Below are 20,801 nucleotides of genomic sequence, written 5' to 3'. Positions count from 1 at the left end.
TATATATAGTATATACATGTACAAACAGATTTATGCTGCGTTAAAGGTAAACATATACATTTTTGAAATATTGCTTGCAAATTGGAACCTAGTTGCCTTGCCAAGGCATTAACTCATTACAATACACAGAATAAATGTATTCAAAAATAGGAATTTTACTTGTGTTGAAAAACATACAGCAATGGCTATTAAGTTTACCATGACATCTTATGTCTTTACGGAAAAAAATAAAATAAAATTAGAGAACAGGAGCCAAAAAAGGCAAAAAAAAATTTAAACAAAAATAATAATACTATTTCACAGAATTTTCCAAGTGCAGGCAAAAAGGAATGCACTATTTTGCACACGCTCTCCCGCTCACACAGACACACACATAGAACGTCCACAATATAAATAGTATACGTGTATATATACACTTATAACCTCAGGAATGATCCACAACTTCCCAATGCACTTTTGGTTCAGCACTATGATATGAAGAACTGACTGAAAATGACTATGTATGCCGTTTTTGTGTTGTGCCCCCTCTAGAGGCAAAAAACGGTATCACAGGAGTGCCCCACGACTATGAAAATGAAGGCTTCAGAAAGAGACTTCACATTTTATATTATTCATCCATTTTTGTTTTCTAGGTTTTCAAATCCTTATACAATTAGCAAAATCCATGCTAAATAAAATAAGTAACTGGGATATGTAGCCTCTATAGAGCTGGCCATAACTACTTGCATTCCCCACGTAATACCAATTCTGCAGCATCTATTCTTACGACTCTGTCGTGGTGTTCTTTTATTATTCCTTCTAGCAGTGTATGAATGAATCGCTAGCAGTTTGCAATAGGGGGCCAGATGGGTGTAACCGATTGGGCGTGTCCCTGCACAGTCGGACACTTGCCAATCAGTGCTGCCAGTATCAGACTGCCCAGGGACACGCCCCCAACTGGTAACATCCATATGGCTCATTTATTGCAAACTGCGAGGAATTCATTCAGAAACTTCTAGCAGGAATAATAGAAGAATGGTATATCATAGTCAAAAGAATAGATGCTCCAGAATTGCTATTACATGCAGAATGCAAACAGACATGTCAGGAGAGGGGACAGGTCTTCTTTAAGCAAGTGTTGAATTTCCCCCCAGCTCCACCTATGAGGAAATTAAAGGGCATCTGTCAGCAGTTTTGTACCTATGACACTGGCTGACCTGTTACATGTGCACTTGGCAGCTGAAGGCATCTGTGTCGGTCCCATGTTCATATGTGCATGCTGTTACACCTAGAGGCTCTACTCTCTCTGCAACTGCCGCACTCTCTGCACTTAGATTGACAGCACTAGACATCACACATGAACCTGTCAATCAAAGTGCAGAGGTGGCAGCAGTTGCAGAGAGAGCAGAAGCTCTAGGTATAAGGGCTCATTCAGATGACCGTATGCTGTCCGCCAAAATGCGGATCCGTTTTTTTGCGGATTAAATGCTGTCCCATTCACTTCTATGGGGCCCTTTTCTTCCATTGCACGGCTCAGCAAAAAAATTAAACATGTCCTATAATTGTCAGTGAAAAATCAGGACATGGCCCTATTGACGTCTATGAATCAGCAAAAAACGGAATCGCATTTTTGTGGACAGCATATGGCCGTCTGAATGAGCCCTAATGGTAACGCCCCCGTTGCTCCTAGAGGCTCATTTGCATATATTACAATTTTTTCTCAGCAATGCAGTCACATATGAACATGAGACCAACACAGATGCCTTCAGCTGCCAAGTGCACATGTAACAGGTCAGCCAGTGTCATAGGGACAAAACTGCTGACAGATGCCATTTAAGCATTACTCAGTTCCAATTGAAATGAAAGCGCTATCCGTGTAATGCACGGAGTTGCTGGGTCCTCTCAATCGAGAAACGAGGGTACAGAATGGGGCGCTTTACCCGATTAACTCAGGGTACTGTGTTGTTGTATTTTTTAAACCAGACCCCCCCTTGGTAACAGTTCTATATCCTTTTATAACATGTACTTTCCTAGATGGAACATTTCTAGGTGGTGGAAACTGAGAAACGATAAATGCATGGAAATTAACTTGTAGATTTACACGCTGCATAAAAGCTCAGCCGCAGGGGCTCAGTGGTATCGGGCGCCCATGAGCCGTGCAAGGGCAGGTCTACTTAGAGGGTATGCTCACTTTTGAACACCATCTTACAGTTTATTTATAGATATAATCTGCATAAAAATCAAGTAATTTTGTAATTCCATTGTATTACTTAGGCCACTTTCACATCTGCATTTTTGCTGGATCCGGCAGAGCTCAGCAAAAACGCTTCCGTCATTATAATACAACCGTCTGCATCAATTCTGAACGGATCCGGTTGTATTATCTCAAATAGCCAAGACGGATCCGTCTCTAAAACCACTGTAAGTCAATAGGGGGCGGATCTTTTTTCTTTTGTGTCAGAGAAAACAATCCGTTACCATTGACTAACGTTGCGAGTCATGACGGATCCGTTTCAGGACGCACTGAAAAACGCTGCTTCCAGCACTTTTGTGTGCGTCATGGAAACACAATTAAACGGAACGGATATAGCATGTCCTTTTCTTGTCCGTTTTGCAAATTGAGGAAGGCACACAGGCGGCTTCCGTTGTTTGCGGATCTGCGGACCGCAAAAAACGGAACGGTCATGTGCATGAGGCCTTAGGCCTAGCTCACACTTCAGTGTTTGGTCCTTGTTTGATCAGCGATTCCCATCAGTGATTGTAAGCCAAAACCGGTAGTGGAGGCTACACAAAGAAAAAAAAAGGTATAATGGAAAGATTTGTACCGGTTTTGTGTTTTTGACCCGCAACTGGTTTTGGCTCACAATCACTGATTAAAATCACTGACCAAACACTGAAGAGAATGACATGTAAACTGTACAATGGTGTTCAAAGGTGGAGATTTGCTTTAGGTCACTTTGCATTCATTATATGTAGATTTAAAGGGATTGTCTGGGACTTAAACGGTGATGACCTATCCTCAGCATAAGTCATAAATATCTGATCACTGGGGGTCCGACTCCCGGAACATGTGGCGATTAGCTGTTGGGGCTATAGCGAGGATGCGGCTTCTTCCTCGGTCTGTGATGTTACGTCCATCGGTTACATCACCTTTCTGCAGCTCCGTCCCATTCAAGTGAACGGGATTGAGTTGCAATACAAAACACGGCCACTATGCAATGTATGGCGCTGTGGTTGGTGTACAATGTAGAGGCTGCATCGCTAGTCTGAGCCCTGCAGCCCCTTCAGTCAGCCGATTGGCGGACATCTCCAATGATCTGATATTGATGACCTATTTGTGGACATGCAATTCCTGGAAAATCTCTTTAAACTGTGGAATGTTGTACATATATTGTGCAAAAGTGGAATTTTCCTTTAAAAAGTGCCCATAGTACAAGTAAAGGTCAATTCGACCAGGAATTAGGAAATCTGTCCAGCTTGGTAGACCGTTCGTCTCTGGAACAAAATGTGGTGAAAACGTGTCGGGCAGCTCCCTGAATTACCACCCCGTTGTTCTAAAACGAACCTGGTCCTAGTTGCCCTGTGATACGGATAATTGTATAACTAAGGCTTTTTCACACTGCCGTTTCAAGGCTCTCACAAGTGACCCCAAAACAGATCAGTTCAGCACCAATGCATTCAGAATGGATAAAGATCCGTTCAGAATGCATCAATTTGGCTACGTTTGGTCTTCATTGCGTTTTTTAGGTGGTCACTAAAACGCAGCTTGCAGCGTTTTGGTGTCCGCCTGACGATGTGGAGCCAAACGGATCCGTCCTGACTTACAATGCAAGTCAATGAGGACGGATCCGTTTTTCACTGACACAATATGGTGCAATTGAAAACGGATCCGTCCCCCATTGACTTTCAATGTAAGTCAGGATCCATTTTGAATTCGACTTTTTTTTAAATAAATAATGCAAACGTATACGTTATAAACGGATACAAGCGCTTGCCTTATCGGTGCGGATCAGTCTGTGCAGATCCGCACCGAACGCCAGTGTGAAAGTAGCCCAAGCAGATTTTACATGCAGGATCCTAGAAAAGCAGGGTGACGAGCAGGGGCGGATCTGCCCATACGCATGGTAGGCCTGCGCCTATAGGCGTCTCTGGGGAAAGTTTCCATATGAATACATGGATCCATGTGCATTCATATATACATTAATGATATTCATATACTAATTGGATGCTCACAGAGGATGGCGTTATACATGCAGGCAAAGGTCTAAGGGCCCATGGACTCCCGAGATGTAAACCTGGTTCTGGTGACAACTTGAAAGGGGTTGTCCAGGAGCAGAAATAGATTATCTAATCGGTGTGGGGGGGGGGGGGGGGTCGATCAGCTGTTTGAAGAGGTGCCACATCTTACCAAGCACAGCACCATCCATTGTATAGTGGCCATGCTTGGTACTGCATGGTACCGAGATGCATCAAGGCCACGTGATCGATGAACGTGACATCACTGGCCTAGGAAGAGGTGGTGGCGCTTTCGGGAGCACTATTTTAACAGCTGATCAGAAGGGGTGCCAGGAGTCAGACCCCCACCAGTCAGATATAGGTCATCAATATTCTACTCCTGGAAAACCCCTTTAAGCCACTAAACCACTCATGGTACCAGCCCCATCCTACTCTACGGGCTTGTTTTCCACTGCAGATACGGTAACCCCTCAAATAGTTGGTAGCACTGTAGGTATGATCCTCTCTGACCAATCAATAGTCAGCAGTGTGGTCACATGACCTTTATGGTTCAGGCTTGGCTCTCTTGAAACCTCCTTGGATGTGCGAGTAAAGTAATCCGGCACTGCATCGGCTCGACAGAACGGGAGGATCTGTTATTGCTCTGAAGAGTCGACTACAAAAGGCCTCTTATGCGTTTCGGGCTACAGTATACCTGAAACGCATAAGCAACGTTTTTGGTTTACTCTTCGAATCACTAAAAGGCCCTGTTTTATTGAGCCGCTGCAATGCAGGACTACTGTACTTAAATGTTCGTTGAGCCATAGCTCTTTCCGTGGCATGCTCGGCTCCAGGGAAAACGGACAAACCGCGAGTCCACTGAAGCGGATGTTGGGCACATATGTGATAAAAGTGTGACTCCTTGGATGTGGTGCCAGGACTATCTGCAACTTTATACTAGTAGAAAAAACTGAAAGAAAAGGGTAGAGTCAGGTAAAGTTGTGCTGGTTCCAAGCAGTGGAAAAGGGGCTTTATAATTCTAAGTGACAACCCGTTAACTGCGCCCCAGTCTTCCCGATGCATTTACGCCGTCACATTTGATCATCTTGACCATCACTCCATACACCTGCCCTTAACTTCTGTATGACAGAACGTGGTGAGAAAAAAAACTGAATATTTGGGTAAAAACGCCGATTTTCTTGATAAATTCACAGAAAAAAAATGCCAGTTTCTGGATTTTTCCAGCATTTGATTCACAAACATTTTTTTTGTCCCTGTTATTTGTGGCGTGTTTTTTTTATTTAATTTTTTTTCATATTTTCTTCCAAGTTCCATTAATTTAAGAATCGTAGTCCAAATAATTTGCAAGAAGGTTGAAGCTATGAAATGGCTTAAATGTCTCCGGAAAGTGACGGATGTGTCCCATCTTTGTGACAGGGAGGCACTGTAAGGGAGGCTTGTCGACTCTTCAGAGTAAAAAATAAAATAATAACAATAATAATAATAATAATAATATAATACTGTCTTATTTCCAAAGACAAAAGACAACAATATCTGGACAAAACAGTACATGAGACAGTGGAGCCTGGACTGAAGCCACTGTTAGGATAAAATGGCGGGCGACCATCGTACGACAGATAGGTTATCAGTACTTGCAGAACGTCTCTTGGCCAGTTTTCGGAAGTCCTTGTACTTATCCTCACACAAGCGGGAAATAGCCTAAAGGATAGAAGGAAAACAACAAAAACATCTGTGTATCAGTACATTTAAGATAAAAAGGACCCATCTGCTCTCCTGGCATGTCTGATTCTGTAAATAATTGGATTCTCCATGATTGCTGAAGCATCTTCTTAGGCTACTTTCACACTAGCGTTGTTTTAATCCGGCGTTCAATTCCGACACCGAACTGCCCGCCGGATCCGGAAAAACGTGTGAAAACGGATTACATTTGAATCCTGATCAGGCTTTCGATCACAATGGAAAAATGCATTGGAAAAAACTGATCCGCCATTTATGGACTTTAACTTTTTTTTCACATTTTTCGGGTTTAACATGCAGAAGCCGGATCCGTTTTGACTGAACACACGGGGCCGGATCCGGCGTTAATGCAAGTCAATGGGAAAAAAGCCTGATCAGGCGTTCAGTCAAAGTGTTCAGGCTTTTTGGCCGGAGGTAAAAATACTGCATGCTACGTTTTTCTGAAAAGCCTGATCAGTCAAAAAGACTGAACAGAAGACATCCTGATGCATCCTGAAGGACTGACTCTCCATTCAGAATGCATTAGGATAAAACTGATCAGTTCTTTTCCGGATTTGAGCCTCTAGGACGGAACTCAGCGCCGGAAAAGAAAAACGCTAGTGTGAAAGTAGCCTTAGAAAGCTGCATTGTGCCGTTCCTCTGTTACTCCTCCCGGAAATGTATGAGCCAGTGAGCCACCCCTAAGAAAAGATGCTCCAGCATTGTTATTTGAAACCTGGACTCTGAAAATTTTTCATTTTTGGTTCCCCTTTTCAGGTTAAAATCTGTAATTATGTAGGTTTAGATATAAATATCAGCTACATAAAACATTAATCATTTTGCCAAGTACATTAGGATCAGTTAAATAAAAGGGGTTTTCTGGGTATTTAATAGTGATGACCTATCCTTAGGATAGGCGGGGGTCCGACACCACAGATCATCTTACTGAGAACAGCGCCATTCATTCAATAGCAGCTGTGCTTGGTATTGCAGCTCAGCCCCATTCATATGGAAGGGACTGCGCTGCGCCCAAGCCATTTGAGTGATGAACATGACGTCACTGGCCTAGGAAGAGGCTGCAACACTCAGCAGAGTTCTGCAGCCTCTTCGAACAGATGATCTGCGGGGTGTCGGGAGCCAGACCCCACTCCATCGGATATTGATGACTGAGGATAGGCCATCAATATCAAAATCTCAGACAACCCCTTTAAATAGGATGGCACAGCAGACTACGCATTTTCAAAACAAAAAAAAAAACATTAGTTTCAGAAACTTTCCATCATAATAATCTAAACATGAAGGAATTGTCCCAAAATGACTATATTCTATACACAGGATAGGTGTCTGATTGGTGGGGGTCCCAAAAATAGGGATCCAGTGTCACCGTTTGAATAAATCGGCAGTTGATCATTGGAAGTGCCGCCCATTCAAAGTCTACAGGACGGCCCACTGCTCTATGGGGGGTAACACACATGACACTGATAGTTTGTTTGGCTCCTGAAAGTCTGTAAAGCATCAAAAATGAAGTTTGAAGTATATACAGGCCCCCGGCGTCCTTGCTAAAAGCGCCCAGGCCCCCGGCGTCCTTGCTAAAAGCGCCCAGGCCCCCGGCGTCCTTGCTAAAAGCGCCCAGGACCCCGGCGTCGTTGCTAAAAGCGCCCAGGCCCCCGGCGTCCTTGCTAAAAGCGCCCAGGCCCCCGGCGTCCTTGCTAAAAGCGCCCAGGCCCCCGGCGTCCTTGCTAAAAGCGCCCAGGCCCCCGGCGTCCTTGCTAAAAGCGCCCAGGCCCCCGGCGTCCTTGCTAAAAGCGCCCAGGCCCCCGGCGTCCTTGCTAAAAGCGCCCAGGCCCCCGGCGTCCTTGCTAAAAGCGCCCAGGCCCCCGGCGTCCTTGCTAAAAGCGCCCAGGCCCCCGGCGTCCTTGCTAAAAGCGCCCAGGCCCCCGGCGTCCTTGCTAAAAGCGCCCAGGCCCCCGGCGTCCTTGCTAAAAGCGCCCAGGCCCCGGCGTCCTTGCTAAAAGCGCCCAGGCCCCCGGCGTCCTTGCTAAAAGCGCCCAGGCCCCCGGCGTCCTTGCTAAAAGCGCCCAGGCCCCCGGCGTCCTTGCTAAAAGCGCCCAGGCCCCCGGCGTCCTTGCTAAAAGCGCCCAGGCCCCCGGCGTCCTTGCTAAAAGCGCCCAGGCCCCGGCGTCCTTGCTAAAAGCGCCCAGGCCCCCGGCGTCCTTGCTAAAAGCGCCCAGGCCCCCGGCGTCCTTGCTAAAAGCGCCCAGGCCCCCGGCGTCCTTGCTAAAAGCGCCCAGGCCCCCGGCGTCCTTGCTAAAAGCGCCCAGGCCCCGGCGTCCTTGCTAAAAGCGCCCAGGCCCCCGGCGTCCTTGCTAAAAGCGCCCAGGCCCCCGGCGTCCTTGCCTTGCTAAAAGCGCCCAGGCCCCCGGCGTCCTTGCTAAAAGCGCCCAGGCCCCCGGCGTCCTTGCTAAAAGCGCCCAGGCCCCCGGCGTCCTTGCTAAAAGCGCCCAGGCCCCGGCGTCCTTGCTAAAAGCGCCCAGGCCCCCGGCGTCCTTGCTAAAAGCGCCCAGGCCCCCGGCGTCCTTGCTAAAAGCGCCCAGGCCCCCGGCGTCCTTGCTAAAAGCGCCCAGGCCCCCGGCGTCCTTGCTAAAAGCGCCCAGGCCCCCGGCGTCCTTGCTAAAAGCGCCCAGGCCCCCGGCGTCCTTGCTAAAAGCGCCCAGGCCCCCGGCGTCCTTGCTAAAAGCGCCCAGGCCCCCGGCGTCCTTGCTAAAAGCGCCCAGGCCCCCGGCGTCCTTGCTAAAAGCGCCCAGGCCCCCGGCGTCCTTGCTAAAAGCGCCCAGGCCCCCGGCGTCCTTGCTAAAAGCGCCCAGGCCCCCGGCGTCCTTGCTAAAAGCGCCCAGGCCCCCGGCGTCCTTGCTAAAAGCGCCCAGGCCCCCGGCGTCCTTGCTAAAAGCGCCCAGGCCCCCGGCGTCCTTGCTAAAAGCGCCCAGGCCCCCGGCGTCCTTGCTAAAAGCGCCCAGGCCCCCGGCGTCCTTGCTAAAAGCGCCCAGGCCCCCGGCGTCCTTGCTAAAAGCGCCCAGGCCCCCGGCGTCCTTGCTAAAAGCGCCCAGGCCCCCGGCGTCCTTGCTAAAAGCGCCAGGCCCCCGGCGTCCTTGCTAAAAGCGCCCAGGCCCCCGGCGTCCTTGCTAAAAGCGCCCAGGCCCCCGGCGTCCTTGCTAAAAGCGCCCAGGCCCCCGGCGTCCTTGCTAAAAGCGCCCAGGCCCCCGGCGTCCTTGCTAAAAGCGCCCAGGCCCCCGGCGTCCTTGCTAAAAGCGCCCAGGCCCCCGGCGTCCTTGCTAAAAGCGCCCAGGCCCCCGGCGTCCTTGCTAAAAGCGCCCAGGCCCCCGGCGTCCTTGCTAAAAGCGCCCAGGCCCCCGGCGTCCTTGCTAAAAGCGCCCAGGCCCCCGGCGTCCTTGCTAAAAGCGCCCAGGCCCCCGGCGTCCTTGCTAAAAGCGCCCAGGCCCCCGGCGTCCTTGCTAAAAGCGCCCAGGCCCCCGGCGTCCTTGCTAAAAGCGCCCAGGCCCCCGGCGTCCTTGCTAAAAGCGCCCAGGCCCCCGGCGTCCTTGCTAAAAGCGCCCAGGCCCCCGGCGTCCTTGCTAAAAGCGCCCAGGCCCCCGGCGTCCTTGCTAAAAGCGCCCAGGCCCCCGGCGTCCTTGCTAAAAGCGCCCAGGCCCCCGGCGTCCTTGCTAAAAGCGCCCAGGCCCCCGGCGTCCTTGCTAAAAGCGCCCAGGCCCCCGGCGTCCTTGCTAAAAGCGCCCAGGCCCCCGGCGTCCTTGCTAAAAGCGCCCAGGCCCCCGGCGTCCTTGCTAAAAGCGCCCAGGCCCCCGGCGTCCTTGCTAAAAGCGCCCAGGCCCCCGGCGTCCTTGCTAAAAGCGCCCAGGCCCCCGGCGTCCTTGCTAAAAGCGCCCAGGCCCCCGGCGTCCTTGCTAAAAGCGCCCAGGCCCCCGGCGTCCTTGCTAAAAGCGCCCAGGCCCCCGGCGTCCTTGCTAAAAGCGCCCAGGCCCCCGGCGTCCTTGCTAAAAGCGCCCAGGCCCCCGGCGTCCTTGCTAAAAGCGCCCAGGCCCCCGGCGTCCTTGCTAAAAGCGCCCAGGCCCCCGGCGTCCTTGCTAAAAGCGCCCAGGCCCCCGGCGTCCTTGCTAAAAGCGCCCAGGCCCCCGGCGTCCTTGCTAAAAGCGCCCAGGCCCCCGGTGTCCTTGCTAAAAGCGCCCAGGCCCCCGGCGTCCTTGCTAAAAGCGCCCAGGCCCCCGGCGTCCTTGCTAAAAGCGCCCAGGCCCCCGGCGTTACTTGGAGCGAACGCAGGATTTCGGACACAGAAGAGTTACATCAGAGGGATACAAGGCTGGCAGCAAGATAAACAGGGGAGGAGTTAGCCACAAGTAATGCCGGGGGCCTGGGCACTTCCAGCGAAGACGCTGCCCCTGGGCACCTACAATTCCTCATTTGCATATACTTCAAACTTCATTTTTAATGCTTTACAGACTTGCAGAAGCCAAACAAAAGGTAAGTACCAGTGTCATGTATGTGACCCCCACAGAGCAGTATGAGCAGTTTAAAACATGTCAAGTTGGTTGCAGACTTCCTTTAAAAAAAAAAATAATAATAAAAAAAAATAAAAATAAAGACAATCCAGTGATTTTACCTCCAGTTTACAAGCACGGTCCCGGCTGAGGGGTTCCAGAGGAAAGCTGAGGTTGTTCCCTTCTGCCAGTGAGCGCAGGTCAAAATAATACTTGGCATAGACACTGGATGGAACGTTAATGTTGAACTGCAGCAGCTCCAGAAACTGACGCTCCAGCTCATTCCTAAAAATAAGGAGGGGGTATAGAAAAATACAGCAGTCCAAATTAAAGAGTTTCTTCTGTTTAGAAAAACGACTGTCCCTACAGTTTTTGGGAATTGTGAGTTTATACAGTGTCCTCCCCCTTTCAGGATCTTCACTGACAGCGGTTACAGAGCGCGTCTCTTGCTTTGTAGGACTTGCTTTGTCCTGCATTACAAAGACAACTCACTGATTTCAACTGACACTGTGTAATGCTTACTTTCTCCTGTGGAGGCGCTGCCGAGAAACTGAATACAGTGCTCCCTCAGGATACAATATTTTCAGCATACAGTAAAGTGGTCTTTTCTGACCCATCGTAAGACTCAACATACAATGTCTCAGACTCCAATCCAACCAAACAAGGCCACTTCTCTGGTGAAATAGCTGGTCAGTTACTAGTTAGCAGCTACTCCTGACTGTTATATGTAAGGACTTGTTTTATCTCTCTTAGTTATCTGCTTATTTTTCTTAAATCTTCATTTTCTCTGATCTTGAATAAAATTGTGGGTCTTTGGAACCAATTACTCAAGTTACAATGATTTCAACATACAATGGTCGTCCTGGAACCAAATATTGTATCTTGAGGGACCACTGTGCTTAGGCCAATTCCACATAGTAAGGCCTAGTTCACACTTCAGTGACTTGATGAGTGATTTCTAGTGATGAGCGGCAGGTCCCATATTCATATTCGAGATTATTTTTGCGATTGCGATTAATCTAAAATATAAAAATCGCGCAATGCGAAGTTGCTCAAAAAAGAATATATAGCAGTAAATCTAGTGCTATATATTAGTTTAAAGAATATTCGTCATATTTTAAAACAAAAATATATTGCAATATAGCGAATATTCGTAAAATACACATATAGACTGCAATTTAGCTAATATAGTGCTATAGTATTTTTTTTTATAGTCTAATTTTTTATTTCTCTTCTGAACTTCAGATTTGGAAATAATTTACACTATTAAAAAAATATATATTATAGCACTATATATGTGTATTTTACAAATATTCGCTATATTGCTATATATTCTTGTTTTAGAATATGACGAATATTCTAAAAAACTAAGTTTATAGCAACCTAGCGAATATATTCGTTATTTAGAATATTTTCATTTTTTTTCCATATGAAAACATGATTTCTTCCTGCTTAAGTTGCTTGTGGGCCAATGACTCATTGACCCACAAGAAAGAAGCAGGGAGGAATCATGTTTTTTAGATGTTAAAAAAATGACGAATATTCGATATAGCGAAATATATAGCACTATATTCAAAATATTTACGAATTAGCGAAGTTGCGATATTTGCTAATCGCAAATATCGCAACTGCGCAAATATTTCGCTATTCGAATATTCACGCTCAACACTAGTGATTTCCATCAGCAATGGCGAGCTAAAACCAGGTGCGGGTCAGGTGGAACTCTTTCCATTATACCCGTCTGCTGGCTCCACTTCTGGATTTGGCTCACAATCGCTGACCAAACAGTGAAGTGTGAACTAGGCCCTAGCGTTTTATCAGCGATTTCAATCAGTGATGGAGTCAAAACCAAGTGCAGGTCAAAAACACAGAACAGGTTCATCTCTGTGTAGCCTCCACTATTGGTTTCGACTCACCATCACTGGTAGAAACCACTCATCAAACACAGACCAGTGAGAGCGGCCTTGCTCTGAGGTTCCTCACGGATTACAGCTGGCTGCTAGTGATTCTAGCAGGGGAACACGTTGTGATCAGCTTAGGGTCCTCTCAGACAAGTTGCACACTAGCGTTTAGAGAACAGCCTGACAGATGTCTCTGTAGAGGGGAAACTCCAAAAAATTTGAATATTGTGCAAAGTTCATTTATTTCAGTAATGCAACTTAAAGGTGAAACTAATATATGAGACTCATTACAGGCAAAGCGAGAGATTTCAAGCCTTAATTTGGTATAATTTGGATGATTATGGCTTATAGCTTATGAAACCCCAAAGTCACAATCTCAGGTCCCCTTTGCTCAGGGGGTATGGATTAATTAGCCTAGAGTGTGATACTTTGAGCCTAAAATATTGAACCGTTTCACAAAATTCAAATTTTAAGTTGTATTGCTGAAATAAATTAACTTTTGCACGATATTCTAATTTTTCAAATTTCATCTGTATTCCAGCATTGCTGAAAGATTGAATGTCCCCGTCCGGCCCCATTAATTTAAACGCGTCAAATATGCCAAAAATCGTCCAGAAGAAAACCGCTGCGCGCATCACCACAGCCACCTACCACGCCAGTCAGTGCGCTCAGATCCCATTCCATCGGCCACCTCGATCAGAGCTGGTGTAAACGCTAATGTTTAGTTCAAAGTGCCCCCAATACCGTATTATCATTCTATGACTTGGGAAAGGGGTCCTGGAACCCAGAAACGAGTTGTCTGTTTGAAGGAATTTCATCAATAAAGTACTTACCTTTTCCTGATGGTCGTGTCCTGCGCCCGCTAGTGAATTATATAGGTTGAGACCTAACAAGTCCACCTCCTCACATTATCTTTTGTTCATACTCAGGGTTCATACTCCCCCTCCCCCAGCCGCTACTATAAGGACTTTTAATGGAGCTACAGTCAAACACGAGCCCTGCCGCTCCATTCAAACTCTATGGTGCTGACGAAAACAGCCATGTAAGGCTACATGCACACAAACGTTGTTTATTTCCGTGTCCGTTCCTTTTTTTATGCGGATAAGATACGGACCCATTCAATTCAATGGGTCCGCAAAAAATGCGGACAGCACACTGTGTGCTGTCCACATCCGTATGTCCATTCCGTAGCCCCGCAAAAAAAAAAATAGAACATGTCCTATTCTTGTCCATTTTAGGCATTGTTACAATGGATCCACAAAAAAAACAAAAACCGATGGCATATGGATGTCATCTGTTTTTTTTCGGATCCGCAATCTGCGGACCGCAAAACACATACGGTCGTGTGCATGTAGCCTAAGGTGCATGTTTAACCGTAGCTCCCACAGGGACGGATCCGGTGGACTTGATAAAACATAAGCTCTATTGCAGTATTCAAGACGGCTCCGATGATGTGCGGTTTTTAATGCAAATACTGCAATAAAGCTGATGTTTTACCAAGTTCGCTGGATCCGTCCCTGTAAGAGCCGCTGCTGTTTTGCACTTGGACTGGCCGAGAATCCATGATGGGACTTGGGTGCTGGATTTTACCCGTCTTCACTTCAACCATAGCTCCACTGCGGTGGTTTAGACTGGGAGGAGCGAAGGACTGAGGTCTCCTGTTCTAGTGATCATCGAGGTCCCAGCGGTGTTTCATTTACACCTATCCAGTGAATAGATTTAAGCTGTGTGACCGGAATAACCCTTTATGTTTAAGGGGTTTTCTGAGACTTAAATACTGAAGACCGATCCATCAGTATCTGATCGGTGGGGGGCTGACGCCCATGACCCCCGCCAATCATCTGCATGAGAAGGCACTGGTGCTCGCATTACTGCCACAGTCTTCTTGCAGCTTTTCCTATGCCAAGTGACGACACGTTTATCGGTCACGTAGCCTAAGCGCAAGTGAAAGGCGCTGAGCTGCAATTCCAAGCTCGGCCACTATACAATGTACGGCGCTGTCCTTGGTGAGCACGTAGAAGGCCGTGGCGCTCACAGGAGCACCGGTGGCTTCTCAAAGAGCTGATTGGCAGGAGTCCCAGATGTCAGGCCTTCACTGATCAGATACTGATGACCTATCCAGAGGATAAATTTGGAAAACCCCTTTTAATTAGTATAGTACACTGCACTACAGTAGACTCCAGTTTTTTTTTTTTTACTTTTTGGAAAAGTTCATTCCTACCCAAGGGCGTATTCACCTTACTGAAATATCACCAGTTAAACAGGAGTAAAAAGCACAGGGACCTATTGTTCAAAAATGTAATGGAAGAGATGCAGGCAGAACTCCATAGATCCTATTTACAAAGAGGTATCTCACAAAGAAAAATTGACATCTCGCTAGCGTCACCTTTTGAAAGTGGCTACTCAACTTTTTAACTAAGCCTTGGTAGTAAGACAAGGGAATATATCCATCCGTAGACAGCTGTTTTGGGTGCTTGTCCCTCATCAGTACGGAGTCGGATTGGGTGCAATGCTTTCGGTGCGGCTTCTTTTGTAGATACCTCTTTGCCTATTGTTTTTCCCATGGACCATCGCCAATAAGTCTTCATACCAGACTTCCATGAGTCTCCAGGGCTGGTCTGTTTTAGGAGATTCAGTACCTGCCTAATCTAGATCTATTTATCCATACAATTGGCATTGGCTCTTTATTTGGAGAGCGGCCTGGCTCTCTTCTACCATGTTGGTTATGGACAAGGGAACTAGTGTTTATAGACGTGCACCATTTACCTTTTAACCAGTAACGCTCATTTTCCCTTCACTGTCCAAAAATGAGACATGAGGAACATATGTAGGAGTGAAGGAATGTAACTCACATGTCTTCCACCGTGATATCTTTCAGGATCTGACAGTAGTCCACATTCCACACGGCCTGGTCATCCCAAACCTTGGAGGCAAGTAATATCGCTCCTAGTACTATCCTTTTCCAGTTTGCCGGACAAATGTCTATTTCCGCATAAGTTAACAGTCTTTCTAGATAAACCTGCAAATAAAACATATAAGTTTAGAGGCTCAGACATACTTGCGTACTAATGTCTATACATTACATAGATGCTCATCGATATCAGTGCAGAGTATGGCTCCACTTATTCTGCAGTGTCACTAGAGCGCTAAAAATAATTGTATTCTCAGGATCATCTTTTCTTTGAATGTCGTTCCCCCTGTTATTCCTCCTAGATATTTACACATAAAGTGCCAAATGGGTTTTATAATTCCCCTTGTCAAAAGGTTGTGACCCTACAGAGTCTAGCAATGGAAAGTACTGACTGGACAGGGTCTAAGTGTGTAGAGATATACACCAAACAGGAAACACTAAGTTGTCAATTTATTCATACATTTGCAGGAGGAATAACAGGGGAACGGTATAATGCAATGTTCTAACAAAAGATGCTCCGATTCACTTCTGCCGCTCCCAGTGAGACTGACAGGGGCAGACATCCTCACTGCTCCGATATGTTGGCCTGAAATCTCACACTTGCCCTGGCCGCCCCCGCTATGAGATTTCCACTGTACATGCGCTGATGGTACTGCAGCCAGTGCACACGCGAGATTTCAGGGCCAGGCATGAGATCAGTGAGGATCCCTGGCTCTGTCAATCCCATTGGGAGGGGAAGTGGAAACAGAGAGGGGAGGAGGTGAAGCGGTGCTCCGAGAGGCTAGGCCAGCCCCTCCATGCTCTGAGACCCTCATTTACATATAAATAAAAGTAAGAATTTCCCTGCATCAGTAATACCGAGTGAGGAAAAAAAAAAGGGCTAATTTTAGTCACCATGACCGACCCTATCAGACAGTATGCCTGGTTTAATAGGGTTGATGATGGTGACTGATTCTCTTTAAATCTTTAGCATTGTAGTGTAGTTTTGTAGTGTTTTCTACTAATCTATAGTAGTCATTCATTAGGGAAAACGTCAAAGTCCTTCCTATTAAATCATATTTGCAGACACCGCTTGCCAGACACGGTGTTGTCTTTTGCAGATGGCACCGCCAGATCTCCATATTACTGTGGAAATCTGTTCAGATTACTTTCTATGAGTGCAGGGGTGGACTGGGAACTTAAAGTGACCCTGGGGAAAAAAAGGGTTCAAATTGACAGAAGGCGAGGCAACACAAGTAATGCAATACTGTAGTGCAGCACAAAATACCACCCCAGCAGAACCAAATACCACAGTGCAGCACAATATACTACCTACATTAATGCTGAGAGCATCAGATCTTTATGTACCTAGCTGGCGGCCAAGAGGTGAGCTTAAGTGGCCCTCTGGGCGTCTGCCCACCGGGAAATTTCCCTGTAAGCTCTATGACCGGTATGGCCATGGTCCGGTGGCATGCTCCTTGCCTCCAGCTTGTGCGCCTACTGTAGTGGAAAATAACCATTCATGGTCCTGATGACACGTGGTAGTACTATCAGCACAGCTAAAAAACACGCTATGGCTGGTGTCACACATTTCAGGCCTCGGCCATAAAAAACCTGTGTGACCCCAGCCTAATAAACTGGTTTTGAAGTGTTGGAGAAGGAGTTCCTAGAACTGCTTCCATGGAAGACATAGATTAGTAATGTAGTAGAATGGAAGGAGGGGGGAGGGCTGGTGAACCCCTATCTTCTAGCCTCTTTACAACCCAGTCTACATGAAATACAGGATGCCATCACTTGGCAAAATATTCCTATTGACTGTATATAAGTGCAGATGATTTCTAGCTGTTCTGCACTGGTACACTATGTAATACCCTGTGTCTCCATAGACATGCTTGTGAAAACATTTGCGCTCCTTATCTACCATATGCCGAGCCACGATATGACTGACAGAAGCTTATTAAATCTTCTTGATTCCCCTCTCCAATATCTGAAATAAAAGCTCCGATAACCACAAATTAAATGAAATATTCAAGCCAGAGACAACGCTGGACATAATCTAATTCCCCGTGGCTTTCTAAGAATACCATCTTCTGCAGGGCACAGCCAGAGATGCATCCTACCCCAGCCATCCCTGTCTGCATAGCCAGACCCCACCAACCGTACCTACATCTACGTACCTACAGCTGGGCAGAGCATGCATGTGTTCTCTATAGGGAGGGAGGAATAAGCTGCTGTCCGACACCTCTGGAGGTATACGCAGAAAAGGCAGGACTGCAATGGTTGCATATCCATAGAAATATTCAGTTTTATTACAAAGCTAACCTCCTGCATATAGATAACCCACGGCATGGTCCATGTGAACGCTGCCAAGGTGTAAGCAGAATCCACAATTTAAAAAAAATCAACCAGACCACAATAAAGCACCATAAAATGAGCCCAAATTACAGAAAAATCACCCAAAAGAAGATTAAATACACAATATGACATGCAATAAGCCAACAAAAGCGGACGTATGCTGTTGCCAAGGGCAACCATCGGGAAGATAAAGAGGTGGAGAGCAGTGCGGCTCTCAGGAGGGACTGTGTTTCCTGTGATGGTGTACAAGGTCCTAAAGGGCGCGCCTGGAGCGACCTTCCGGGAGAGGTCCGGACTACCAGGCCATGTTGTTTCCAATAGCAACGATTGCAGTAAGGAGTCTGCCGGTGGTCGTGGTACCAGGAACCCAGAGAAGACTGGTATAATTGTAAATATGCTGGACAGACATGTGATTAAAAAGGACTGTCAGATAGTTCCCACCGGACGTGAGACTATGGTGACAACTAGAACCAATGGTGCCAAGTTATCTGCATTGCCTAATGCAAATGTGAAGGTATGTCACCTATGTGATAAGGATGACCCCCCCCATTTCCTTTGCAGGCTGTGATAAACGTACAGGAAAGTGAGGCAATGCTAGAAGGGGTACCACATGTACTAGGTGCAGATAAGCAGTCTCCACGGGATTCTATGGTTAGTGAACTCGGGTGCAAGATAGATGAAAGTGGTGTGACCTATAATGTGAACCTGGCAACCAAAGGAGAGCCTGAGCAAGTGCAGGTGGCTCTCACTGAGGGGGAGTCTCCAGTGAGAACTGGGTCTTGTGGACCTCATGTTACAATTATGTTCATATATGATGTGATGTTGGGCTGTGATATCATTTCGTTGTTGTGGGGTAAGGTAGACACTTCTGCAGATAGTGACGAAACTCCTGCAGAACCTGGACTTGCCAGTTTAAATCAAGGTCTAAAGAAGCTGCATATTGACTGCCGTGGGGAAAGAATATTGCCTATTGAAAACAATGGTGCAGATAAGGTGCAAAGTGATTGTGCCAAGTTGGCGGAAATGCGTAATGAAAGTGGGATGTCATGTGAAATATGTGATGATGATAACATGCCTTTTCGGTTGCAGGTTGTGGTCAGGGGAGAAGCGCCCCCCGGTGGTAAAAATGTAAATGATGATGAAGCCTCATCTGCTATTTTTCATGAAGAACTATGTAACTTGATCAAGAGATTTGAAGAATTGCATATAAGTAGTGTGGAGTGAAGCGAAGCTCCAACTCAGTGTTTGAATGTGAAAGAAAGGGTAGCAGTCCTAGAGGGTGTATCACACGTACCAGAGGTGGACATGCAGTCTCCACAGTGTTTTATGGGCAATAAAGTAATGTCCCAGGGAGGTATTAACTCTGCAGTGCCCCTAAAAGTCAGCGTTAAAAATGACATGAATAGCAACTCCGAGAGGGAAGCTACCAGGTCAAGGTGTTGCGAAATTCAGGCACTAGTAGAGACCAGACGACAGTTATACCTGACGTGACAAGAGCTGAGTGGGGAGACGGCAGCCTAGTGTCTGAGACCCATACCCAGGCAGGGGTAGATGACCTGACACGTCAGTACAGCTGCAATCCTGAAGATTTCTCTCTCCCCACACGGTCCCTAGATATGATGGAGAAGGGACAAGCTGTCTTCACAGAGTCACTGAAGAAGACTGCAGTAGACACCAAAGTGCTTTTAAGGGACCCTGGGTGGAACCCCCACAGGGTGGCCAAAAGAGAATAGTGCTACTCCTACATCGGCTGCAGAAGAGCAGAGTGAAGAGCATCTAGAACAGAAGGTCCTCTCCTTGGCTCAATCCCTTGCAGACGCGCTTGAGGAGCGAGATGAATGTGAGAGGCTTAACAAGCAACTCCAAGCAGAGATGGAAGACCTGATCAGCTCAAAAGATGATGTCGGGAAGAATGCCTATGAGTTGAAGAAGTCTAAGCCAGAGTCTGTTAAGAATGGGTCTGGAGATGGTGGCGCTGTGGTGCCGACCAAGGCGGAGAAGACGGAAGATCTTTCTGCTGAGCCCGCTGATCTGAATACAGAAGCCAAGAGACTTATGGCAATGAGTAGCCAGCGGTCTGCTGGAGAAAAAATACCAGGAGACAGACAACCAGCATGCAGATGGTGTCTACTACTGTGTATAGGGAGATGCAGATAATAATCAGGCGGCACTGCATACACTGATCACGCCGTATTGGAACCGGGCCACATGCAGTGTAAATTGCTTCTCAATGTGGTGCTCAGCAAAATAATGGCTTGGTAGCAGACAAAATGGCAAATTGTGAGGAGAGTTGAAAAAGAAGTTGCGGCACTCACCGAAGTGTATCAAAGCTTTCTTTTATTGTGGCTTCCTTAGCAGGTAGCAAGAAGGATCCGGGGCGGACACATAGTTGCGAGCAGCGACGGCCGTTTCGCGCGCTAAGACGCGCTTCCTCAGGCCACTCAGTGGCCTGAGGAAGCGCGTCTTAGCGCGCGAAACAGCCGTCGCTGCTCGCAACTATGTGTCCGCCCCGGATCCTTCTTGCTACCTACTAAGGAAGCCACAATAAAAGAAAGCTTTGATACACTTCGGTGAGTGCCGCAACTTCTTTTTCAACTCTCCTCACAATTTGCCATTTTGTCTACTACTGTGAGACAGCTCTCCTAGAGCCTAAACAAATGGGTGAACCTTTGGAGGGATTGCCAATGAGTCTGGTGAAGGTCCCGATGTCCCCAGTGCCTCCAACCTTGATAAGAAAGGAGGAGGAGTTAAGAAGGCAAGGATATGATGCCATGTCTATGAAGGATGAAAAGGATGTGAATGGAGACTCCAAAGAAACAGAGGTTGAGGTCTTGAAGTGGGAGAAATTCTCAGATGTTCCAGAGACCAAGGATAAGGCGGAAGAGGGGTCTGTTAAAGTGGGAAGAGCCACTGAAGAAGCTAAAAGAAGCGAGCTGGGGCAAGCATGCTCTGCTGAAGGAGCTCAGCAAGGAAACCATGACTGGAACCAATTCAGGCAAGAGTAGCCACAGTCCAAGAAAGGACGTGATGGGCCTGTGCAGAAGCCAGAAAATATAAAAAGAGAGTACATGCTTATGAGGATGACAAACCAAGCGCTGTTGTCCTGGGTCTGGCAGAATAAGGGGAAGACTGTAGGCCATGATGATGCCCGTTCACGAGCATCTGGATGTGATG

At 47.3% G+C, this 20,801-nt stretch overlaps 1 protein-coding gene across 1 annotated transcript in view; it reads right to left on the bottom strand.

Moving 5' to 3' along the window:
* Positions 1–3,909: 3,909 nt before the first annotated feature.
* CCNY (cyclin Y) overlaps positions 3,910–20,801 on the bottom strand; it is a 156,621-nt gene continuing 139,729 nt past the window's right edge. Inside the window, exons 8-10 of the mRNA XM_044293432.1 lie at positions 15,235–15,401; positions 10,604–10,766; positions 3,910–5,913 (exon numbers count right to left, since the gene is read on the bottom strand). Of these exons, the coding sequence (XP_044149367.1) occupies positions 5,797–5,913; positions 10,604–10,766; positions 15,235–15,401 (447 nt within the window). The 3' untranslated portion in view covers positions 3,910–5,796. The remainder of the gene's footprint in view (positions 5,914–10,603; positions 10,767–15,234; positions 15,402–20,801) is intronic.

Source organism: Bufo gargarizans, chromosome 5 (genome assembly GCF_014858855.1).
Source record: "Bufo gargarizans isolate SCDJY-AF-19 chromosome 5, ASM1485885v1, whole genome shotgun sequence".
In the NCBI taxonomy this organism is placed as follows: domain Eukaryota; kingdom Metazoa; phylum Chordata; class Amphibia; order Anura; family Bufonidae; genus Bufo; species Bufo gargarizans.
This window is presented reverse-complemented; position numbering and strand designations above follow the sequence as displayed.